The 25,449-nt window shown below is 52.4% G+C and overlaps 1 protein-coding gene across 6 annotated transcripts in view; it reads left to right on the forward strand.

Annotated features, from left to right (window-relative positions):
* The window catches only part of PDE4A (phosphodiesterase 4A), a 45,034-nt gene that overhangs the window by 11,091 nt on the left and 8,494 nt on the right, over positions 1-25,449 (forward strand). For 2 of the 6 annotated variants that reach the window (XM_019659288.1, XM_019659287.1), the window contains 7 exons: positions 16,100-16,291; positions 17,184-17,220; positions 17,328-17,398; positions 18,220-18,269; positions 18,463-18,575; positions 21,932-22,025; positions 23,989-24,212. In XM_019659288.1, coding sequence (XP_019514833.1) covers positions 16,100-16,291; positions 17,184-17,220; positions 17,328-17,398; positions 18,220-18,269; positions 18,463-18,575; positions 21,932-22,025; positions 23,989-24,212 — 781 coding nt within the window. Of the gene's footprint in view, positions 1-5,771; positions 6,113-7,231; positions 7,573-16,099; positions 16,292-16,316; positions 16,412-17,183; positions 17,221-17,327; positions 17,399-18,219; positions 18,270-18,462; positions 18,576-20,018; positions 20,462-21,931; positions 22,026-23,988; positions 24,213-25,449 lie in introns of those variants that run through there. The other 4 variants (XM_019659289.1, XM_019659290.1, XM_019659292.1 and 1 more) reach the window with 4 other exon arrangements.

Here is a 25,449-nt window from a genome sequence, read left to right on the forward strand (position 1 = left end):
TGCCATTGTGCCCTGTGCTTGGGAGTCAGTGCTCTGACTTTTGGGGTGTGTTCCTGTGTGCCTGGTGTGCTGTCCTCTAACCACCTGGTGCTCCGATAGTGCTAAAGGTCTGACTATGTATGCTCTGGTGACATGTGTGACTGACAGCTTTGACGCTGTGCTTTGCCTGCCCCCCATGAGTGCCCCTCTGCTTGGGACATCACTAAGATAGATTTGGACCTCTCACTCTTGGAGTTCCCAAGGGAGGCCCCTCTAGGCTGTGAACCCTGCTATTCTACCTCCGGGGGCCTCCAGCAGGCACCACAGCCCCCCAGGCCACCTCCACTCACCTCCATTCAAGGCACACTCAGACCCAGCACCCCTTGCCCCACCAGGAAGTGTCATAAGCCCTGCACACACAGCCTATTTCCCAAAGGGAACCAGAGAGAAGCTGAGGGAAAACAAACTGGAATCAACCGGAAATGCCAAGACCAAGGGCAGCACGCCAGGTCACTGTTCTGAGAGACCAGGGAGGGGGTGGGGTACAGTAGGAACTGGGCCATATTCCCTTTTAAGGCCCCAGGGACTCGAGTCCCCTTATCCTGGTCTCTGGGGTGCTGACTCTCAGGAGACAGTAGCTGAGTGGTAATAATCATCATTATCTCAGTGTCATCCATCTTGTAATGGCTCACTCTCAGGCTCTATGTGGGGGACTTTTTCTCACGTCCTCATCCCCAGGGTCCGGTGAGGCTCTCCTGTTGGACAGATCAGGAAACTGAGATTGAGAGGGGCAAAGTCCCTTCTGCTTCTTGCCCAAGTTCACACAATCAGGAAATGGCAGAGCTGAGATTCCAGCATAGGTCTATGTAATGCCTGTGTGTCCTGGCACAAGTGTCTTGTCCTCTCTGAGCTTCAATTTCCCCATCTGTACAAAGTGGGGCTGTTGTCAGCGCTGCCCTATGGGTGTTGGTTCAAGAGTTCTGTGAGATTCGGGATGTGTGTAAAGGACTTACCACAGGGAGTGCTCAGTAGCTAGTCACTCAGGGACCTGAATGTGGGAGAGAAGGTGGAGCCTGCTTGGACCCTGTTCCTCCAGGATGGAAAGAAAATAACAGGAACCTCAACCACATCCCAGCAGGTTTCTGTTTCACTGTGGCCTCTGTAGCCTTCGGGGGCTGTGGCGGGAGGGAGGGCATTGGTGCCAGTATCCTCCCCCCACTCTCAAGCAGAAGGAGGAAGGGGGAACTGAGAGACCTCCAGTGGGAACCTTGCTTTTTAGAATGGGCATTCTGCCAGCCCAGTTCTCCTGAAGGTGGTTCTACCAGTGCACACACAGGGGGTTCCAGCGTTTCCCACGCTGGAGTTTATGCAGCCACCAAAAAGTGGGTCCAGGGAGCCCTCCAGACTTGAGTCACAAGCACTCCCAGAGAGAGGGCACTGTCCTCCATCTGAGACCTGGGAATGTATCAGCTTGCGCTCCAGGCGCCCTGCGGGGCTGAGTCACGACATCGCCAGGATCTGTCAAGAAGCAGATGGAGCACGAGGAAGAGGGTGGTGAGATGGGGGAAGGGGAGGCTTGACTTAATTGGCGGTGGGGCCAATGTATCGACCCCCGCTGTCAACCTTTAGGCCCCCAAATTCTCCCCACAGAGATGGTAGCTGCCTGATCCCAGGAGGGGGTGGGGTGGAGGCAGCCAGACTGGGGTCTCTCTCTGGCCGGTGGTCTCTGTCGCTACTTAGGTCCTCTCCCCGCTTAGTCTCTAGGGATCCCTTGACCCTGGCTGAGCGGGTGTCTCTCCCCGCGCCCCCTGCTGGGCAACGAAAAATGTACAGGCTGAGTGTGCGCTCCGAGTCTGGACCTGTCCGCTGTACTCGTCCCTGAGCAGAGAGCAAAGTCGCCGCCACCGCCACTGCCGCGGCGCCCAGTGTTATTATTTCATGCTTATTGAACGCCTGGGAATGCGGGCGCCAGGCCGGCTGACCGCAGGCTGCGAGTGAGGTCTGCACCTTGCCCGGGTGGGTTGGGATCAGGCCACCACCTCCATCCTCCACCTCCAAGCCGAGCGCGGTGGAGACCGCCGCCTGGCGGGTGGAGAGGAACTTAAAGGAAAAGTTGCGGAAGCGGAGTTCCCGTCTGGCCTCCGCAGGTCTGCCTATGCCCTTGTCCACGCCAGGGCCTCCTAACACCAACCTGCGTTTTAACTCACAACATCTTTGGCTTTCCATTGCAGCCGAGGAAGCACAGACAAAGATGCTTGCCCAAGGTCACACAGCCAGGAAGGGCAGAATTGTGGTTAAAAAACCAGGTGTCTTCGGCTTCAGGCCAGTGGGTGAGATTCAGATTGTGCCACTGCCCTCTGTCTCTGTCTCTCTCTTTCTCTTTCTCTCTCTCTGACCTGGGGCCAGTGATCAGGCCTCCTTGTGCCTCAGTTTCCTCATCAGTAAACCGTGCCGAATAAGATCTGCCCACCCCAGGGATGTGGTAAGGCTGAGATGGCTGACATCAGGGCTGGGCAGCCAGGAGCTGGTGTTTTGAGAACTATGCTTCCTCAAAATGACTTCAGCAGAGAGAAAGGGGGCTCCCCCACACCACAAACCCTGGCTTGTGAGGGTGCCCCCTCTGACATCAGTAACAGATTGACTGCAAGCTCCTCTTAATTGCAGGAAACTGGGGCTTTGGGCCTGGGGGAATCACAGACATAGCTGTGAAGACAGAGTTTTGGGGGGCATCTGAGGCTACATTTTTTACTCCTGAATAAGAGCCCAAATCCAGCCTTTGCCCTTGATTTGCTGTGTGACCATGGGAAAGGGCTTCACCATCTGAGCCTCAGTTTCCTCATCTGTAACAGGGCCATTCATTCCACATCGATCGCGCATTTTCAGGCTGTGGCTGAAAATAATGAGGTAGACCCACTTGATGCCTCTTGGAGTTTTCAGATTCCAGGTGGGTGAGGAAGAAATAGCAAGTAAAGGTATATGATAGCTCCAGATGGTGACACGTGGGACATGAAGAAAAGGACCCTGAGGACAAGGAAGGCCTCTCTGAGGTGACATTTCAGTAGAGACCTAAATGAAATGAGAGAGAATGGTAAACGGGTGTCTGAGGGAATAGCCAGTGCAAAAGTCCTGAGGTAGAAGTGTGTCTGATATATTGGAGGAAATGTAGAAAGGCAAGTATGGCCAGGGCAGAGTGAGCAAAGGGTGAATGGAAGGAAATGAGGCAGGGAGGTGAGGAGGCGGTTCATGTAGGGTCTTGTAGGCCATGGCCAGGGTTGGCTTTTGGTCTCAGTTTACATCTGACTTCCTAGAAAGGGACAATGGTCACTGACTAGAAGGAAACTAAACTGTGAAGGGCCTGGTGGCTAAAACCCCAATCTCTGGAACCAGACGACTGGATTTATAATCCAGCTCTGCTCCTTCCAGCCTGGGTGACCCTCGCCAAGTCGCTTCTCCTCGCTGGACTTCGGCCTTCCTACTCGTATCTCTGAAATGGGCCTATAAGGACCCTATTCCCAAAGTCTGATGTGGCAATGGGACGTGTGGCAATGGCTGGAGACCTTTTAGTTGTCATGATGGAGGGGTACTACTGTCACCTAGTAGGCAGAGGCCGGGGATTCTGCTACTGCTATGAGCTCACAGGACTGCCCCCCTCCCCCCCCCAGGACAAAGGATTATCAGGTGCCAAATGTCAGTAGTGCTCAGGTTGGGAAGCCGTGCTTTCCCAATGAGGTGGTATCACCTTCATGGTGGCAAAAATTGGTTCTTGGGGTGGATGTGTGAAAGAAAAATCTCACTTTATGTAAAAAGCCCCGATATACATACAGTACATAAACAAATATACAGTATTTCTGGGGTATTAGCGTTTTATGGAGGAGGCGATTAGGGAGGAAATGTTTAGGCAATAATGAAATACAGGGTGACAAAAACTGGTCTAGAGCCTGAATCAGCAACTCATTGGCTGGGCGACTTTGAGCAGGTTGTTTCTCTCCAAGACTCAGTTTACCCATCTGTAAACTGGGGACAACAATAGTATTGCTTCATGGGTGTCCTGTGAGAATTAAATGAGAGCATAGCTAGAGGAGCTGAATCACAGGAAGTGCTCTGAAGATCCACTGTTATCATCGTCGTCATCTGTATCTGGCTAGTACACTGGCTGACACATTATAAGCTCTTCATAAATGTTTTGTCAAATAGTCATCATCATAACTTTCAGTGAGTGCTTACTACATCCAGACACTTTTCTGAGCCTTTCACATGTCCATCCACGAGGCGTGTAGTATTATTATACCCATTTTACAGGTGGGAAAACTGAGGCTCAGTGAGAGGAAGTGACTGGCCCAAAGTCAAATGACTAAGTGCCAGAAACCAGACTCAAGCCTGGGCCATCCAACTCTGGGCCCCATGACAGCAGAGCCAACACGTAGAAAGGTATTCATAGAGGCAAGGCCCTAGAATAGAGATTGGCCCATTTTTAAAATTTAAAACAAGCTTTTCCCCCTTCTCTAACCCCTAAGAGCTACAGACAGGTTGGAGTATGGTCTGAAATTACAACCAGGTGGCTCACTTTGTTCAAAGGTCTTCAGCTCTTGGAGTCTCAGTTTCCTCAAGTGTGAAAGGGGATAATGTGCCCCCCAGAATCACAGTAGTTGGGCATACAGAGCCACTGCTAGGGCCCCAGAAAGTCATCATGCCTGTGTACTACTGTGCCTGTGTGGGAGTCAGTGCTGAAGGGAGGTTGAGTTCTTGGGAGTCACCTCATGAGCTGTGGGGGCCCCAATTCTAGGAGGTGCCTCAGAGATGCTAAGAAGTGTCTTGAGGCTGTGAAGATACTCAGATCTTCTAGGGGTATCTAAGAGTTATAAGGCATGTCTCAGAAGCTGTGGGGGGACATTCTGGGAGGTCACCAAGGACTGTGGGTGCATCTTGGATTCTGGGGGTAGCCTAGGGTTGTAAAATAGTCTTAGGAGCTGTGGAGGAATCTAGTTGTGGGATTTTGGTGGCATCGCTATGGTTATGGGAGCACCCCCTGAGTCTGCATTTGTGGGGGCAGGTCAGGGATGCTGTGGATCCACTCAGGGATTGGGGGACATCTGAGTGACTGTAAGCATTTCTGGCATCTGTGAGGAATGCCCATGTCTGTGGGAATGCTTTGTGGCTCTGGGGGATTCTGGTAGTACTCTGGGGGGTCTCTGCATGACTCAAGGATGGTGGAGGTGCTTTAGGGGATTTGAGGGACATCTGAGTAACTGTAGTGGTGGTCCTGGGATTTAAAGGGGGTTCTCATGGGTTCTCAGAACACGCCTGGCATTTGTGGGTGCATCCTGGGATTCTTGGGATTCTGCTGAGGTTTGTGGAGATGTCTCAGTAACAATGAGGACACTACTAGGGGACATCTGGGGAGCTGTGGCATCCTCTCAGAGCACTTCTGTGTTTTGTGGGGGAACCCAGGGATTTGGGGTATGCCCTCGGGTTGTGTGGGGGCATCTCAGGGATAGTGGGGGCACTCCCTGAGATTGTGGGGACGTCTGAGGGACTTTAGGGACGCCCCTGAGTTCTGTGGGGCCTCTCAACACCATGGGGCTTGTGAGAGAGCCCGAGAGATTTGGGGGGCGTCCCAGGTGTCTGTAGAGACGCTTCTAGCGATTGTGAGGATGTCAGAGGGACTGCAGGGCCCCCTGGGGTCTGCGGTGTGTCCCTGCTGCAGCCCTGCGGCGCCCCAGGCCCGCCCCGCCCAGGGGCGGCCCCAGAGCCAAGCCGGAAGGGCCGAGGAGGCCCGGCGGGGTGGGGCCCGTGGGCCCCAGGGCTGGGCGGCCGGCCTTCGTGGGCCGCGCCGGGTGGGCAGCGCTGCTCTCCAGCGCCCGCCAAGACAGGGCCGCCCCGCGCCCCCCATGGCCATGGCGCGGCCGCGTGGCCTGGGTTGCATCCCGGAGCTGCAGCTGGCCGCCTTCCCGGCGGCAGCAGCGGTGGCCGAGGACGAGGCGTTCCTGGAGGAACCCCCAGCCCCGCGCGCGTCCCGCTGGCCACGTTCGCCGCCCTCCTCTCCGGTCTTCTTCGCCAGCCCGTCCCCAACTCTCCGCAGGCGCCTTCGGCTTCTCCGCAGCTTCCAGGATTTCGGCCGCCAGGCGTGGGCCGGGTAAGTGCGCCCAGGTGGCCGTGGGTTCGAGTCTCCACTGGCCACCTGACGCGCGCCAGTGTCTGGGTTACGTAGCTGGCTCCGCCCAGCCTCACTTTTCCTCTTCCGTCACAAGGCAGCGATAAAAATCATCCCTGGCCCGCCAGGGTTGCCGTGGAGACATCTGATAGGGCATGCAGTAGGCGCTCAATGTAACACTGCGTTCCTCCCACTTCCTGTGCAGACCTGAGGCTGCGGTCAGACTTTGGGAGAGCAAGGCCAACGTGCCACCCAGGGTGATCTGAGGACGCGTGTTCAGTTCTGTTGGCCTCAGTCTAGCGGCCTGTGAAATGGGGTCAGCGGTGCCCTCGGGGTTGCTTTGCCAGGAGGAGGCTTGCTGGTCACCGCGTGCACTGGGCACGGAGGGCAAATGGAAGTACCCTTTCCGGCCAGATTTGGGTGGGCGAGCAGCCTAGGGGTGAGAAGCCTGGCGGCCACATCCGGTCTCGTTTCCCAGTGTCCCTTTATCCTGGAAACAGAGGTTGGCAACCCAGAGGTGGGCACGGGCTTGCGCTGGAGGTTCTCCGGAGCCGGGAGAGGGTCCTCTGCTTTCCCGTTACCCTTACTCTCCGCACTCACTTGTTTAGAACCAGAGTTCGGAACACAGACTAGGAGAGGGCACTACGTGGACAGGACGCGGACCCAGCGAAAGACAGAGAGGGTCAGGCCTCTGGGAAGAGGAGGAGGGTCGGGGCCTCTGGGAGCCCGGCATGGGGCAGGGGAGCGGGTGGTGGGGGAAATCAGGGCCTCTCTCAGGGTTTCACTGTGTCTCTGCCTCCACTTATTTGTGTCTCTCCTGTCTCGGTTCCGTCCCCCAGCTCCACATCCCCAGCATCCGTCGTCCCTCCCCCGGGTTTGTGTCCCGGACCCCTCACTCTGCTGGCACGGGTGTCTTGCCCCCCCAACCCTCCCGGGGCACCCGGCGCTATGAGACCTCCTGCAGGCCCAGCTTGACGTCAGGATGGAGGGAAGGCGGGGCCAGAGGGGGGGGAGGGCGGGGCCGGAGCCCGGGAACCGGAGCCCGGAGCACCACCCCTCCTCAGGCCAGGGGGAAGGGAGGCAGGCGCAATGTGTGCGCAGAGCTCAGCCGGTCCCGCAGGAGGAGGCAGGCGCGGAGCCCGCGGGGCGCTGTGACCGAACGCCCGGGGCCGTGTCTCGGGGTCACCGGGAGGGCAGGTGTGGAGGCAGCTCCAGCGGCAGTCACAGACCTCGGGCCTGGCGAGCTGTGCACGCCACACCACAGTGCCTCCGTCCCCATGCGCGCCCCTACAGCGCTTGGCACTCATGCGCTCCAGTTCAGCCCGCCGGGCCAGGCCCCGGCCCCCTGCCCTAGCACTGCCCCACGCAGGCCCTGAGTCCCTGGTCCACTTCTCCTTCAGCGACGAGGACACCTGTTGGCACCCTCCAGGCAGATCTGTCAGGTGGGTGGCCCGCGGCCAGTCCCCTCCTTTTCCACCAGAGGGATCTGACTGCTGATGGGGGTGCCCAGTTTGCCTTGGGGAGTCTCCAAAGTGGTTTTCAGGGTCTACCCGGAGCCCCAACCCCCTCCGTGGCACTAAACGTCTCTGGGTACTGCTCAGAGCTTCCTGCAGGTGGCTTCAAAAATGGGTGCTGGATCCTGCCCCCTTTCTGCCTACCCAAGATGGGATCTCTTCAGCCCCTTTGTGCCCCTAAACCTGGGCTTCTGGCACTCACCCTGGCAGCAAGCATGGCTGTCCAGGGTCACCTGGGCTCCACTCCCGGGCCACCGGCCTCCAGCCAGGTCTCTGGAGCCTTACCCTTCCTCTCTCCTTGCTAAGGCTGCCAGACTGAAAAGCAAGCTGGGGTGGGGGTGGGGAGGAGATTCCTGCTGCAACTCCTGGGGGTAGTTAGAATCCTCTGGACAGTGCTGGGGTAGAGAAGAAAAGCCTTTAGGTTTTCAGAATTCTTGGGGAACTCCAGCCATGTTTTTGGTCCCCTCCACCAATGCTTTCACACACCTGGACACGCACATGCTCCCCAGTACTGACACACTCCATATACACAGCCACACATAATACAAACACACCCACACACAGGGCAGTTGGGGTCACCCAGTTATTGCTATGCTGGGCATGGGTCTCCTAGCTGGTGAGGACAAAAAGAGAACCCCACAATTGACCCATGGCCACGGTGACACACAGACTCCAGTAACCCTGGCCTCACACAGCCTTGTATACACTACACTGTCTGCAGGAACATACTCTCACTACAGCACACACCCAGGCCTGACTCCCACCTACACACGGCTGCACACAGGAGCACACCTGACACCAACTCAGGAGTCAGGGACAGTCACAGAACATGTGTGGCACACAGGTATACCCTCACAAAGTCACCTGGACTCACAGATGCATGCAGGCACCATGAACACCCAGATCCCACTCACACACACAGATATACAAATCCGCACAGATACCTATATGAACACGGGTGCACCTGAATACCACCCCCCACTCACATATGCACAGACTTTTCTTGTACGCACAGCCCCACTAACAGCCATGTCACCTGGCACCACGCGCCTGCCTGGCAGACACACGACGTTGCCCGCCTTCATCCTCTGTGTGACCTTCACAAAGCAAATGCCAAGCCTTTCCACAAAGGCTGCCTGGCCCTTCCTACAAGGGAGTCAGGTAGAGTGGGGCAGAAAAAGCCTGGGGAGACACCAGGCCTGCCTGGGAGGAGACAGACACCCAGTGGTTTGGCATGTAGCTTTGTAGCTAGGCTGCCCCGGTTCGAATCCTTGCTCTACCACTAGCCAAGTTATTCATCCTGTGCCTCAGTTTCTCTCTCTCTCTCTCTGGAAAATGGGGCTGAGTGCCTGTCTAGGCATAGCACAGTGCTTAGTGTGTGACATTCAAGAGCAGTTGGCTACTTTCACTGTTACGATTTTTACCAAATGGGCCCTGTCCCTTTCTTTGCTACCCCCACCCCCACCCCAGCTTGTTTGTTTCTTATCGGCCCTTGCAGCAGAACTCTCTGAATCATGCATCTGTCCCTGGGCTGCACAGTTCTCCAGAGGCCCAATTTGATGTTCTGGAGCCCAGGTGGACAGGCCTAGAGGCCCCAGGGGGGTGGAGGCAGGTAGCAACTTCACCTGAGAATGCCAAGTGGTGAGCCTGCCCCAGGTGGAGTTTTGGGCAGGTCATTTCCCTTCTGATGGTGTGTCTGGGCATGAAGCAATGAAGTCAGGGCCTGTCAGCTGCCCTTGACTCTGGCTTATGGCTGGGGGTCCAATTGGGACATCTCTGGTGCAGCCTCTAGCCTGATTTTGGATCATCCTGAATAGCAGCAGGCCAGGCAGGGGTGACTCTCCACTGCCTGGGGGTCTGATTCTGGGAGTAGCTGAGATCTTTCACGCTCAGGCTGCAGTTCAACAGGCCTAATCCACTCCCTTCTGCCCTTCTGCAGCCCAGGGGACATAGCTTCTGGAAGCACAAACAGCAGGGCCCCAGGGAGCATCTTCCTATCCTGGCCTCTGGGCTCCTGCTTGTAGTCAAGTGAATCCCCTGGGGCTGCAATATCTGCCCAAGATGCTAGTTGGGCACTGTCTGGGGCTTGGGTCTCACCTTCCCTAAACTGTACTTCAGTTCTTGGGGCAGGGGAGGGGTCCTCCCTACATAGGTATGCTCTGCTCCTCTTCCCAGTGGCACTCAGCAGAGTAAAAAAAAAAAAAAAAATCCAAGCTGGGCCTTGGGAGACAGGACATGGTTCTCAGGCAGCAAGGCTACCAACCCCTCACCTCCCCTCTGTGCCTCAGGCTTCTCATTGAACCAGGATGTTATTAGAGCCCAACTCAGAGTTGGTGGGAGACATAACTGGGTTCATGTGTATAAAGCACTTTGATAATGCCAGGCCTGGTGAGTACTCAGTGTCTACACCTGAAAGTGTCTAGCCTGGTGCCCCATACATAGCAGGTGCTCAATGAGTGGGAATTACCATCAAAGGCCCAAGCTCATGATTAAGTATTCCATCCTAAGGTGTGTTTTAAAGATTTCTTTAAAAGATCAACAGATATTAAATTCACCCTTTCTAGTATACATCTATATGAAGTATTTTTTATTGTGGTAAAATATAACATAAAATTCCCCATTTTAACTATTTTTTGAGTGTACAATTCAGTGGCATTAAGTACATTCATATTGTTGTGCCATTATCCCCACCATCCATCTCCAGAACTTTCCATCTTCCCAAACTGACACTCTGTCCATTAAGCTCACTCCCCATCCCTTTCTCCAGCCCCTGGCTCCCACCATCTACTTCCTGTCTCTGTGGATTTGACTCCTCTAGGGACCTCATATAAGTGGAATCACACAGTATTTGTCCATTTGTGTATGACTTATTTCATTTAGCATGATGTTTTCAAGATTCGTCTGTGTTGTAGCATGTGTCAGAATTTCCTTTTAAAGACTGAATAATATTCCATTGTATATATAAATATACCACTTTTTTTTTTATCCATTCACCCGTTGATGGACACAAGTTGTTTCCACCTTTTGGCGATTGTGAATAACACTGCTATGAACATTGGTGTACAAGGAACTGTTTGAGTCCCCCCCGCTTTCAATTCTAGAAGTAGAATTGCTGGATCACATGGTAATTCTATACTTAAATTTTTGAGGAGCTGCCAAACTGTTTTCCACAGTGGCTGCACCAGTTTTACATTCCCACTAGCAATGCACAAGTATTCCAATCTCTCCACATCCTCACCAACACTTATTTCCTTTTTTTTAAATAACAGCCATCCTAATAGGTGTGCAGTAGTTTTACACTGTGGTTGGTTTGCATTTCCCTCGTGACTAATGGGGTTAAATATTTTTTCATGTACTTATTGCCCATCTGTATATCTTCTTTGGAGAAATGTTTGTTTAAAGTCCTTTACCCATTTTTTAATTGGCTTGTTTTTTAGTTGTTGATGAGTTTTAGTTCTTTATATATTTTAGATATTAATCCTTTATCAGATACATGATTTGCAAAAATTTTCCCCCACTGTGTGCAGGGTCTTGGACACAAAACTAGGGGAGGGACGATGAACGTGGGGGATGTGGAGTTTATAGTTTTAACTCTTATGTTTATGTCTTTGATCCATTTTGAGTTCACTTTTGTATATGGTATAAAGTAGGGATCCAACTTCATTCTTTTGTATGTGGATAACCAGTTTTCCCAGCATCATTTGTTGAAAATACTGTGCTTTTCCCGTTGAACAGTCTTGGCACACTTGTCGAAAATCATTTGACCATGTATGTGAGGGTTTATTTCTGGGCTATCTATTCAATTCCATTGGTCTATATGTCTGTCTATGCAGGACCACACTGTTTTGATTACTGTAGCTTTGTAGTTAAGTTTTGAAATTAGGAAGTGCAAGTTCTCCAACTTTGTTCTTTTTCAAGATTACGTTGGCTATTCAGGGTCCCATGAGATTCCATATAAATTCTAGGATGGACTTTTTTTTATTTCTGCAAAAAATGTTGGGATTTTGATTGAATTGAATCTGTAGATTACTTTGGGTGGTATCGACATCTTAACCTTAAGTCTTCCAGTCCATGAATATGTGATGTTTTTCCATTTATTTGTGTCCCCTTTAATTTCTTTCAGCAACATTTTGTACTTTTCAGTGTACAAGTCTTTAGCCTCCTTGGTTAAGTTTATTCCTAAGTATCTTATTCATTTTGATGCTATAAATGAAATTTAGTAATATCTTTTTTGGATTGTTCCTCGTTAGTGTATAGAAAAACAACAGATTTTTGTGTGTTGATTTTGTATCCTGAAACTTTGCTAAATTCATTTGTGAGTCAGTTCCGTGAGTTTTGATGCATGTAAGCCCAACACTGGCTCTTTTCCCTTAGCCTCGCTCCTCAGGTTGGATAATTTGCTAGAATGGCCCATAGAACTCAGGAAAACAGTTTACTTAATAACTATGTTACTGGTTTATTATAAAAGGTACAACTCAGGAACAGCCAGATAGAAGGGATGTATAGGGAGGAGGGACACGGAGCTTCCATGCCCTCTCCAGTTGTGCATGTGTTCACCAGCACCTTGATGTGTTCACCAACCCAGAAGTTCTCTGAACCCTGTCACTCAGGGATTTTGATGGAGGTTTCCTTATGTAGGCATGACTGATTAAGTCACTGGCCATTCCATTGGTGATTAATTCAACTTCCAGCCTCAGTCCTTTCCTCAGAGGTCTGGGAGTGGGGCTGAAAGTTACAACCCTCTAATCACGATTGTCTCTCCTTGCAAGTAGCCCCCCATCCTGAGGCTATCTGGGAGTCCCTAGCAGGCAGTCATCTCATTAGCTTACAAATAGTCACTTTTCACTGCTGAGAGTCCCAGGGTTTTAGGAACTGTGTGTCAGGAAAACAGGGCAGAGGGCCAAATACACACACACACACACACACACACACACACAAACACATATACATATAGCTTATTATCTCTCCCAGTAGCTGTTTTTTTCTTTTCTTATTGATGAATAGTATTCCATGGTATGGATCTGCTACAATGTATCCATATTCACCATTGGTGCACATTTGCTTTGGTTGTTTCCAGTATCTGGTGATATGAATAGGACTTCTATAAACATTGGATTGCAGGTTTTTGAATGGACATATATTTTCATTGATCTTAGGTAAAAATGGAGTGGATTTGTTGGATCATCTAGTAAGTATATATTTAATTTCATAAGAAACTGACCAATGGTCTCCAGAGTGTCTGTACCATTTGGCATTCCCACCAGTAATGAATTAGAGTTCCAGTTGCTCCGAATCCTTGTCACCACTTGTTATTGTCAGTTTTTGTTTGTTTCTTTGTCTTTTAGCCATCCTAGCAGGTATGAAGTGATAGTTTGCAGTTTAAATTTGCAGTTCCCTAAGAACAAATGATGTTTCCTGTGCTTATTTGCCATCTGGATATCTTCTTTGGTGAACTGTCCAAACTTTTGCTGATTTTTAAATTAAGTTGTCTTCTTGTTATTGAGTTTTGAGAGTTCATTAATATATTTTGGATCCAAGTTCTTTGTCATATATTGTCTCCCTGTCTGTAGCTTGTCGTTTTATTCTCTTGACAGTGTCTTTTTTTAGAATGCAAGTTTTCAGTGTTTCTAAAAAGTTTTTTGAAGTTTGTTTTTAAAAGAAGTTTGAATTTTTTGTTTTTTAATTGGGGAATTGTGGGAGGGGAACAGTGTTGGGGAATTGGGGGAAGGGAAACAGACAAGTTGCAGTCCTTTTGTTCTTCTGTCTAGTTGTGGAGGACATCGCTTCATTGGCCCATGTTGGTATTATCATTGCGCTCTTCCCGGGTGAGGCAGTTGCTCCCTGGCCGTTGGATGGCCAGTCACGGTGGCTCACGAAAGCGCACACCGGCTGCCAGCCAGCCCCACTGCAGCCTACGCTGTCGCCGGCGACTCACGGCAGCCCAACTCCAGGTCGAGCTGTTGTTCACCATCTTAACTGTAGAGAATGCATATGTGGCCCTCATATGTGGGATCCGAACCAGGGCCCTGCTGCTCAGAGCTGGCCTTCCAAGCCAACTCCTAACCAACGCGCCACTCGGCCGGCCCAAGAAGTTTGAATTTTGACTATTTAAAAATTTCAGGTTTCTTTCCTAAAATTGGAATATCTGGTTACTCTGGGCCCCAGCCCCACTCTGCTTTGTGTATTGGCTGCCAGACCCCTTGGACATCTTTTTTGTAATGGGAGGATTATGTTCTGATGGGGGTCAGTTAGGCAGAGGGCAGCAGTTAACATTTTGGTCTAAGGAGTCACAAGACTTGGGTTTGAATTCTCACCCCACCATGGTCTTGCTATGTGACCCAGAGTTAATCATTCTCCTCTCTGAACCTGTTTCTTCATCTATAAAATGGAGTCAATGAAGTCCCTCCCCACTCCCCCCAAACCAGAACTAGCCTAATAAAAGGGTCAGTATATGGAAGCTGGTATCACTGTCCTGGTCTAAGAGATTTCAAACTTATTTCTTTCGTTGCTGTTGTTTTGTTTTGTTTTGTTTTGTTTTGAAACTTATTAGCAGAGGGACTAGTCTAATACAATCTTATGCTGACTAGCAATAGGTAGGACCAGAAAAGGGAGGGTTTCATTTCTTCCCCCTACCACCATGTACCCCCCAGAGCATAGCCTGAAGCCTGCTCTCCAGTCTAACCCCCTCACTTTAGCAATGGAGTAACAGACCAGAGAGGGCAGTGGTCTTCCCATGGCCACACAGCATGTTGCAGGCACACAACTCCTGCTGTCATCTTCAGTTCTCCATATCGACTGCCTTGCTGAATTTATTCCCTAAGTAGCATATATGGGGCTGATAGACTTAGGATTGCCAATGTTTTTGGAGCTCTGTACCAGGCATCATGGCATCATTCTGAGCATTTTACCTGTGCTAATGATGATCACCTGGATGACCTGAGGGAGGGGGTGGTTGTCCTCATTTTGTGGATGAGGAAACTGAAATTCAGTCATTTCCCCCAAGTCATACAGCTGGGAAGTGGCATAGCCAGTGTCTCCCTCCCTTATCCTGAGGGTCTCGGTCTTGTCAGTATCCCCAGGCTGGGGTTCCACTGTCCTCCCTTTCTGTAGCTGTGTCTCTGTTCTACTCTGTTATATGTCCATTCCAGCCACACCAGCTTCCTTGCTGGCCCTCAAACAAAAACTGAATCCTGCCCCAGGATCTTTGCACTTGCTGTTCCTTTACCCTGGAGTGCCTTCTACCACCTCCTGGCCTGCTCCTTCTCATATGTCACCTCCTCAGACAGGCCTGCTTTAACTACAGCAGCTAAAAGCAGCTCTCCAGCAACTTGCGGTCATCCATCTAGTTTAATTCTCTGCGTGGCACAACCCAGTTCATGAATTCATTCAGTAAATGTTGATTGGGCATCCACTATGTGCCAGGCCATGTTCTTGGCCCAAGGAATGGAGCAGTGAACAAAGCAGACAGAAATCCCTGATCTGTAGTGCTTAGTTCTAGAAGGGAAAGCAAACAGTAAAGAAGTAAAATATAGAATATGTCAGCTAAGTAGTATTTTTTTAAGGAAGGGAAATATAAAATATTAGGACAGCAGTTGGAATTTTAGATGAGTTCGTCAGGGGAGGCCTTCCTGAGGAGGCAACATTTAAGCTGAGGCCTGAAGGAGGTGAAAGAGGAGCCATTGGAGATCTGGGCAGGGGAAATAGCCTGTGCAAAGGCCCTGAGGCAGGAATGTATCTGGAATGTTTAGGGAATAGCAAGGAAGCCACTAAGGCTGGAGCAGAGTGAATGAGGGTAGAGTGGGAGATCACAGCGCAGGACCTTGTGGGCCGCAGTGAGGACTTTGGCTGTTGCTCTGAGTGAGCTGGGCACCATAGAAGGTTCTGAGCAGAGGAGGGATGGGACCTGACCTAGGTGTTTACAGGCTCCCTCTGGCTACTAAAGGGGGAACAGACTGAGGGGCAAAGACAGGAGGCAGGGACCAGGGCAGAGGTGAATGTACTGGTCCAGGCAAACAATGATGAGGGCTGGCCAATGATGGAGGGGGTGAGAACTGGACAGATTCTGAATAGATCTGGGCAGGGAGTCTGATCTGAGGTGCGAAGGAAAGAGTAGAGCTAAGGAGGACCCCACAACTTTTGGGGTATACACTGCTGCTAGCTTAACCTGTTTATAGTCCAGCCCTCCCCATGTCATCCTTGTGAAGGGCAGATCATGGTCTGTCTGGTCAGTGCTGTATCTCCAGCACTGGTAACAGGGCCCGGCTCACAAAGCCTTTCAGTAACTGTTTAATCTCTGCTACTCTTTGTCTCCCATCTCTTTTTGGGTGTCTGTTTCTCTTTAATGTCCTCTATCTGCCCCCTGTCTCTGCCAGGAATTCTCTTGGTCCCCTTGTTCCTCTTAACCTCCCCAGTGCCATCTCAGCCCCCGTGACCCCTGTTCCTCCCGCCCCTGCAGCTTTGAGGCAGAGAATGGGCCTACGCCATCGCCCGGCCGCAGCCCCCTGGACTCGCAGGCGAGTCCAGGCCTTGTGCTGCACGCCGGGGCAGCCACCAGCCAGCGCCGTGAATCCTTCCTCTACCGCTCAGACAGCGACTATGACATGTCGCCCAAGACCATGTCCAGGAACTCATCGGTCACCAGCGAGGCGTGAGCACCCCCTAATCCCACCTGCCAGCTCTTCCAGGCCTGGCCCTACCACAAGCTGCTCTTCCCAGCAAGGAGGGGGGTCATTGCCCAAGCTCCCAGACCTGTCCTCCCCAGTGAAGGGTAAACAGCCCCCTTCCCCCTATCCAGGGCTCAATCCCTTTATAGCATGTTCACCCAGTGAGCACCCATCCTATCTATCTCTGCCCCCCAACCAGCCACACTGAGTCTCTCCCTCAGGCCCAGCCCCCACCCATGGCCATATGGTCCTTGCCTACCCAACCTATTCATTGGCTGCCAGGGCCCGGCCCCACCTCAGTCTCTGTGTCTGGCAAGGAGGAAACACCCCCCAGTTGGGCCCCTCTCTGCCACTGCTTCCTCCCAGTGTCCACCTCAGCTGAGCCCCCTTTTCCTGCCCTCCTCCAGCCTTCCCTTACCTAGCCCCACTTATCATGACCACCTATTGAGGTGTGAGCACCCCCTTGACCTGCTCAGCCCCCTCCCCTCTCATTGGATCCTCCAGCCCTGCCCTTACCTATCAAGGCACCCGCCTCATCCCCCCTTGCCCCTTCTTGCCCTCTGCCCCTTTCTACCCACCGCTCTTACTAGGCCCAGCTTCTGTAGTGTGCTCGACCCCCACCCACCCACCTGAGCCCTTCTCCCTAACTGCCATTTCCTCCAGGACTGGCCCCTGCAGCATGTCCACCCTTGTGAGGTATAAGTGCCCTCTCCCCTCACCCCACAGAGTCACCTCCCTACCCAACAGCCTTGCCAGGCCCAGCCCCACAGTGTCTACCCTAGAGAGTGGTTTCTCTGGCACCCCAGACCCTCTCCTCCCAGGTCCTTTGGCATCTCACTGGGAGGACCCCTGACCTGCCTCTGTCCTTGGTTACAGGTACGCTGAGGACCTCATCGTAACACCATTCGCCCAGGTGAGACCCCTCCACCTAAGGAGGGAAGGGGCTCCAATCCTCCCCCATACTTGGGGACAGGGGCCCAGCCCCAGCTCCTCTCTCCTCACTGTTACTCCTGGTCCCAGGTACTGGCTAGTCTCCGGAGTGTTCGCAGCAACTTCTCACTCCTGACCAATGTGCCCATTCCCAGCAACAAGTAAGTCGAGACTGGGCCCCAATGACCATGATCGTGAGACTAAGCACCCCTGAGTTCCACTCTCAGCTCTACTGTGTGACCTCAGACAGGCACTTGACCTCTCTGAGTTTCTGTTCAGGTATAGCTCCCTCTGAGCCAGTAAACCATTGCAATTTGAATGCCTAAGACACAGAAGCTTTTATAAAGACTGAGGAGTCTGGATAAAGGGTGGTGAGGCCATGGGTGGCCAGCCACCCCAGCCTTGGGGCCACTCTTGCCCTCATGCCAACTTGCTGGGCAAATAACATCCTGTGGTGCCTCTTTAACCCCTTCCATAAAGTGGGAATTTAATAGTGCCTCCATTAGATAGCTGCTGTGAGGAGTGAGAAGGTGATATGTAGAAAGTGCTAGAAATTGCCCAGCACATAGTAAGTGCTCACTAAATAGGAGCACTATTTAGTGAGCAGTTCTTATTTGGGGTCAGGGGTGTGGCTGAGAGCTGCTGGTCTCTCTGGGAGTGGGGGGGGGGCTGAGCCATCCTCAGAAGATTCAAGAGGGGTGGGTGTCAAGGAAGCAGGAATTTTGGAGACACAAGATCTGACCCTACCACTGATCAGCTATGTAGCCTCCAGGGAGCCGGTTCACCTCCTTGATCCTGTTTCCTCCTTTGTAAAATGGTTTCTTGTGGGTCTCGGTGAGAGGCTGCAGGTAGAGTAGTACATGGCAGCATGCCTGGGACCCAGTGAGCGCTCAGAAAAAGGAAAATCAGCAGTATTCATGGAGAAGGGGTAGCAGGGATCTGCAGGGGCCCAGGCTGGCATTGGAGCCCCATTTCTTTGCAGGCGGTCCCCACTGAGTGGCCCAACCCCGGTCTGCAAGGCCACACTGTCAGGTAACTAAGCCCCGGGGTAATGGAAAAGGGCCACTCTTACTGCCCCAGTGGGGGTCCCTCACCAGGAGGGTGGTTGATTCACCCTGTTTCCCAGCAGCCCACTCACCTGGCAGACCCCCATCACCACAGGTTGGGGCCTCTGGGGGTCTGCTGTGGAACTTCTTAGTCACTTCCCCTTCTGCCCGCTCTCCAGAGGAGACATGTCAGCAGTTGGCCCGGGAGACATTGGAGGAGCTGGACTGGTGTTTGGAGCAGCTGGAGACCATGCAGACCTACCGCTCAGTCAGCGAGATGGCGTCCCACAAGGTGTGAGGGCCTGTGGCGGTTGGGGTAGGGCGGGGCCAGCCACAGGGCGGGGCCATTCTATGAATAAGGCCTATGGGGTGGGGCCAACCCCTGGGCGGCAGCTTCAAGACTTGTAGCTCCTAAGGATTCTGATTTCTTCCAGGGCACTGGGAGCCTGGTGTGTGTGCATGTGCGTGTCTGGCTGTACATCTATCCATAGGCGACCATCTCTCTTGGAGAGGGGTCCTATCCTTGTATGGTCAATAGGTGTGTATCTGTGGCTGTGGGTGTATGTGGCTGTTTTGTTGGCCACACATTTGCAGTGCGAGGTGGGGGTGTGTTCCAATCCGGTTCTGTCAGGAGTGGTGTACTGATGTGAACCTATGGATGGTGTGTGGGTGTACACAGGCTATTATGAGGGGCTGTAAGCATGTGGGGCTGTGCCAGAGGGATGCATATGTCTACAGGTGTGAGTTGGTTCAGGTGCGAATATGAGTGTGTATCTCCATATGTTTGTGACTCTGTGTGTGTGTGTGTGTGTGTGTGTGTGTGCCTGTAGGGCTGCTGGGGAGGGTACAGGGCTTCCATGTGCAGTTGTGCAGGCTGTGCACTGCACAGTTCCAGGGGGCATTATGCAGAAAGCAGGCTGTGTGAATTGAATGATGCTTACTGGAGTTATGCGGGATGGTGGCAGCCCCTGTGGGAGGATGCCTATCAGGAAATGAGTGTGCAGGTGGGGGAGTCTGTGTTGAGGGGTGCGTACGCCTGTGGGTGGAGGTTTGTCTGGGAACATAGAAGTCTGAGGATGATTGTGTCCCTGAAAATGTGCTGAGCATCAGAGAATGTGACTGTCTCTCTGAATGGATCTATGAGTGTATGTCTGTGATGGTGTGTGTGTGTGTGTGTGTGTATTTCCTTATGGATTTGTCCGGGTACTTGTGTTTAAGACCACATGGGTATTTCTGTTTGTTTGAAAGTGTGTCTGTGGCTGTGTTGAGTATATGTCTGTGTGTCTAGTGTCTGGGTGTGGATCTGTGTTATTGGAAGTGGTGTGTCTGAAGACATTTGTATCTCTGTGTACTCAACTGTATACCTGTAAATGTGTTGCACATCAGAGTTGTGACAGTGCATGTGTGTGTGTGTGGTCAGTGCAGAACTGAAAACATTTGAGTATCTGTGTGTTTGGGTATGTCAAGTGTCTGGTTGTGTTGGTGTGGAAGGTGTGTCTCAGAGTGTTTGTGTGTCTGTGAGTGTGTGGAGCATCTGGGTGTGTGTCTTTGTCTGTGGGTGTGTCCATGGAGGAGGCATGTCCCCTCGAGGGGTGTGTGCGGCCCTGCCTATCCAAGCAGTCTCCCTGGGTCCTGGCCAAGGTCTGTGGGCTCCGATGTCCCTTTAACGCCCCCCCCCCAGCACCAGCTGACATCACATGCAGCCTGCCAGTGCTGCAGTGTGCGCACGCACACACACACACACACACACACACACACACACACACACACACACACACACACGGAGCCCAGAGCCTCCGAAGCTGCCTCCTGGGACCCTCGCCCTGCCCCCACCCATGGGCAGGGGTCCCTGGCCACCTCCAGCCGCTGTAGCTGGGGGGCCCATAGGGGCCAGGGGCTGACAGACCATGTAACCAGGGCTGCCACCGGGAGCGCGGAGGGGAAGGGAGCCCCCAGCCCTGCTGGGCCGGCCCAGGCCCCTCCGCGGCTCCCCTTTCCATTGCCCACCTGCCCAGAACCCCACCCCCTGCCCCAGACGGTGGCTGTTAACCCCGGGACTCCCCAAGCCCAGCCTCTGTGTGCGGCAGCCCTGAGCAGGGCTAAGACTCCAAGATGCCCTTGGTGGATTTCTTCTGTGAGACCTGCTCCAAGCCGTGGCTGGTGGGCTGGTGGGACCAGGTAGGAGACCTCGGATGAAGGATGGGCAGGAGACCCAGCTCTAGCCCTCTGACCTCTGACCCTTCAGCTGCCCCCCACCCCCCACCTGGAATTGTGTGTGCAGCTGTGCACGTGTGTCACCTGGAGATGAATGCTTATAACTGTGTCTGTGTGTGTGGCCCGGGGCTGGGTGTTGATGGTGGGTGGCCGGGGGTCTCTGTCTGGGTGTTACTGTCAGTGCACACATGTGTGTCTTCAGTGGTGTGGAGCCACCTGACCATATGCTTGTTTGCCTGGGTTATGGCCTGTCTGAGATCATGTGGCTCTGATGGTGGTGGTGTGTGTTAGGCATATTTGTGAGCCCAGAACTGCGTGGTTTTGGGGGGCATGTTACCCTGAGTGTCAGTGACTACCTTATTGTATAGGCCCCTTGATTTGTGTGTCTGAGGCTGTGTAGAACTGTGTAACACAGGAATCTGACTCAGTATATGGTTTGTGACTTTGTGGGTCCATCTTGTGTACGTGTGTGTCTCTTTATGTGTGCCCAGGGTCTCTGGGCAGCACTGGAAGGAGTGAGCACCCTGTCCTGGTGTGGGTCATGCGGGCTCACCCTTCCTACCCAGCTTCCCTCCTGCCTCTCTGGACAGAGTCGGCATCTGCTTTGGGGGTGCTTTGGCGGAGCTTGGGGGCGGGGAGCCGATGCCCTTTCTCCTCCTTGCACAATGTCACAGCAGACACTGTGTGAAGTCGCAAGGAGGGACCAGGAGGGGCCCCCAAGCCTGGTTCTAGGGGTACTTTGTTCATCTAGCATCTGTCCACCCCCTGAAGTTGGGGGAGAGGGGGCTATGATGGGAACCCCAGTCCCCTGAGTGACCGAACTAGGATTTCCTCAGCTTACTATTCTCTGCCCCCGCCAAACCTTTTCTTCACCCAGAACTTGGGAACTGTGTTTCCTCCTTCAAACTGGGCTGGGGGCCAGGACTCCTAAGGAGTGGGGTCCATATCTGGGGAGACCCAGGCCAAGGGTAGCTCTGGGAAGGCAAGGGTTAAGGGGCATGTGGCCTGCCCCCCCTTTCCCTCAAGCTCAGCAGCTGGTTGGAGGGGGAGTTGCTAAGGAGACTCCCATCGCCATGGCAACAGGATTCTCCTGATGCCCCATTGGTTCCCTGTTAGTCAGGAGCCCCTCCCTTCCACAGGTACCCCTCTGGCTCCTCCTTGGTGGGGAGAGAGGATGGGGTGGGGAGCCCCCCCACCCCTTCCTCAGGCAATGAGGGATATGCTGAGTCCTGACTCCTCTAACCTGGGGACCCCCATCCAGAGCTAGGAGGAGAAGAAGGGTGACCCCTCCCCTCTAGCAGCATGCTGGGGGCTCTGTTGACTCAACAGAGAAGTAGGAGGGATTCATGGGGTCTTCAGATTTCTTGGGAGAAACTCACTCTCTCCCTCCTCTGTGACCCCATCATTCCTCCCTTCTTGCCTCCCTCACCTTAGTTCAAGAGGATGCTAAACCGTGAACTCACACACCTGTCAGAGATGAGCAGGTCAGGAAACCAGGTCTCTGAGTACATCTCCACCACATTCCTGGGTAAGTGAAGAGCAACACGTGGCAGGGGTACACACCTGGGCTGAAGGGGACCCCCAGACTCCGGGTCCTATTGTTCACCTTTACCCAAGCAACCCTGACTCTTAATTCCCCAAAGGTTAAAGTCACCATGCTCAAGAGTCCTCATACTCATGATGCTCCCAAACTCAGTGGGACCCCAACTTCTGTATAACCTCCACATTAAAACATTTCTCCAAACTGAAAAGCCCTTTCAAACTCAGTGGAACCCCAATGGAACTCTCAAACTCAAGACCTCAAGAAACCCCCAAACTCAGATAGAATTCCTAAACTTTAAAATGCCTCCAGGCTGAAAAGCCCCCCAAAATTCAATAGAATCTGCAAACTTGGATTCCCCCAAAATTCAGAAGACACCCCCCCAAAAAAAAAAGCTCAAGAGAGATGCCCAACCTCAGTAGGGTTCTCAAACTTAAGGGTACCTCTGCCCTGAAGAGTCTATAAAAGACCCTAAAACTTTAAAAAAACTTCCAAGCTTAAAAGTTTCCTAAATTCAATAGAATCCCCAAACTTATATGACTCCCCAAATTCAGTAGACTCTCCAAACTTTAGATACCCAAACTCAATAGAATTTTTTTTTTTTTAAGATTTTTATTGGGGAATTGGGGGGATGGGAACAGCGCTGGGGAATTAGGGGAAGGGGAACAGACAAGTTGCTGTCGTTTTGTTCTTCAGTCTAGTTGTGGAGGACGTTGCTTCACTGGCCCAAGTTGGCACCATCATTGTGCTCTTCCCGGGTGAGGGAGATCAGTCACCGGCTTCTGGACGGCCGCTCACTGCGGCTGCTGCCCACTCACGCTGGCTGCTGGCTGCATGCGGTAGCCCATAGCAACCCACTGCAGCAGGGGCTGCAGCCTACACCGTCGCCGGCGACTCACGGAAGCCCAGCTCCAGGTTGAGCTGTTGTTCAGCATCTTAGCTGTAGAGGGCAGTGTCACTGGCCCTCATATGTGGGATCCGAACCGGGGCCCTCTGGCGTCCCAAGCCAGTTCTTAACCATTGCGCCACTCGGCCGGCCCCTCAATAGAATTTTTAAGAACCTGGAAAAGATTCTCCAAATTTAGGAGAATTTCTTAACTCAATGGAACCCCAGTACAATAGAATACTCCAAATTTATTGGAATCCTTAAGGTCTTGGGACCCTGCAATTCAACCTCTGAACTTAAAAGCCCTAGCTGAGGATGTCCCCCACAAACTCAGGATAATTTCACTCTCACAATTTATCACCAAAGGTCCCCAAATTCAGGAGACCTACCTCCTTCAAGCTTAAGAGAAGGTTCTGAGTTTTAAATGCTCCCGCCAGTAGGGGTGTGGCTGTGCCGAGTTCTGAGATCCAGCCAATGGGAGTACGGCATGCAAATAACTTCTTTTATTGACTGGTGGGCCCCAGATCACAATGGGTGACCCTGGCTTGGCTCTGGAAGCCCCTGAAAGCTTAGGAAAAGGGCTCCTAAGCTGGCCCCCAGGCAGGCTGGTGTCACCGGGTAGGAGTAGGGGTCCATGGAGCCAAAGACCACCCTTCCTTCCTTCCTCCCAGCGCTATCCATCCGTAGTAGCACTCTAGGTCACTGTGGGGATGTTTTCACAGCCAGAGAAGCTTCCCTGCCTATCAGGGCAGGCAGCAGTTCCTTGTAGCATCCTCACCCCACTTTTTGGCTTCCCACACCATCCCCTTGTCAAATCTGGCAATTGGATTGAGGCCACTCCACAGCTTTGGGCAGGCCCTGGGGTCCCCTCTCCTGCCCACCACCTCCCAGAAGAATTCCTGCCTCCCTTCTGGTTTCCAGCCTATGAGCAACCAACACCATGACACCCAGAAGTGGTCTGCCCTCCTGGGTGAGATTTCCCAGAGTAAATGGGATGGGGACTGAGGGCCAAACAGGGAGTCTCTGTGGGAAAACTCATGCTTGCCTCTCCTCCATTTTCTGCAGACAAGCAAAATGAAGTCGAGATCCCATTACCCACAATGAAGGATGGAGAAAAACAGCAAGCATCCCGGCAGAGACCCTCCCAGCAGCCCCCACCCCCTGGGCCTCAGTTCCAGCCCATGTCTCAGATCACAGGGGTGAAGAAGCTGATGCATAGCAGCAGCCTGACCGATTCCAGCATCCCCCGCTTTGGGGTGAAGACAGACCAAGAGGATCTCCTGGCCCAAGTGGGTGGGGCTCAGTGGGGGCTGGCCTGGAGAAGGACAGGGGTTTCCTGGGGCCCAAGGAAGGACTGGGCATTGAGGTAGCCTGAGATGGGGATTGGCGTGTACAGGTCCCACTGCTATCCTAAAATAGAGCGTTCCTATGAACCTTTCATAAACTGAAACGGTGTAAAGCAAAGAAGCAGTTACCATTAATTTATGTCTTTTTTTTGTTCACCATGATCGAAACACTAATTACGTTCAGTTTTACGCTAAGTGTAACACCCTTAACAAGCTCTCTTAGGCTTTTCTGATAACTGAGGACATCTTGCTAATGGATACACAAAATAAATCTAGGTAAAACACAGAGGCACACACACAGTTCGAAGCTCTGGTGGCTGGAAGCTAAGATGCTGAGTGTGGTTCCAGGGGAAGGAGCTTGGCAGGGCCACTCTTGCCTCCCAGGGTCCTGCTGCCTCTACAAAGGCTACTGTCAAACAAATGCTGAAAGTTGTTTTCGCCTATTTTTGTAAAAGTAAAAATCCTCTTCCTTTTTCTTTCTGTTAGCGAAAACAGGTACTATTGTAGGTGTTTTGTAAAAACCAGTGGCATAATAAGAACTTTTGAAAAGTGGGGGATACCTGTACCTGCTTTCTGAGACTCCAGAGTAGGAGAGGGAGAAGCTAAGCAAGGAGGTGGCCTCAGCTGGAGTCCAGCCTCAGCCTGACCCCACAGGGTTCTCGGGAGTGTGAACAGCACCACAGAGTCAATCCCATCTTGAGGAAAGAGTGCTGACCTCTGTACCCCATGTCAGTCACTGGCTGGGGGCCGCCCCCAGGGTGGATGGCATCACCCCCTTCATATAGCTCCTGTGGGGGCAAAAGCTGTTTTCTGGAGCATGGGGCAGCTTTAGTGAGCCTTAGAAGCAACAGTCCCAGCAGCTAGGGGGTGAGTGCAGTGGCCAGTGAAGGGGATTTGGGAAGAATCCCAACAGTGTCCACTACAAGCCACTCCTGGGTTTGGCTCCTTGCTCTTTCGAGAGACCTTAAGCCAAGGGGCCCCCACATTGATTTGTACAGTAGATGTGATGCACTTGTCAATGGCTCACTCAGCTGACATTTATTTATTGTATTTTATTTTTTAAAGATTTTTATTGGGGAATTGGGGGGATGGGAACAGTGCTAGGGAATTGGGGGAAGGGGAACAGACAAGTTGCTGTCATTTTGTTCTTCAGTCTAGTTGTGGAGGATGTTGCTTCACT

The sequence above is a fragment of the Hipposideros armiger genome, unplaced genomic scaffold, assembly GCF_001890085.2.
Source record: "Hipposideros armiger isolate ML-2016 unplaced genomic scaffold, ASM189008v1 scaffold_298, whole genome shotgun sequence".
NCBI lineage: Eukaryota > Metazoa > Chordata > Mammalia > Chiroptera > Hipposideridae > Hipposideros > Hipposideros armiger.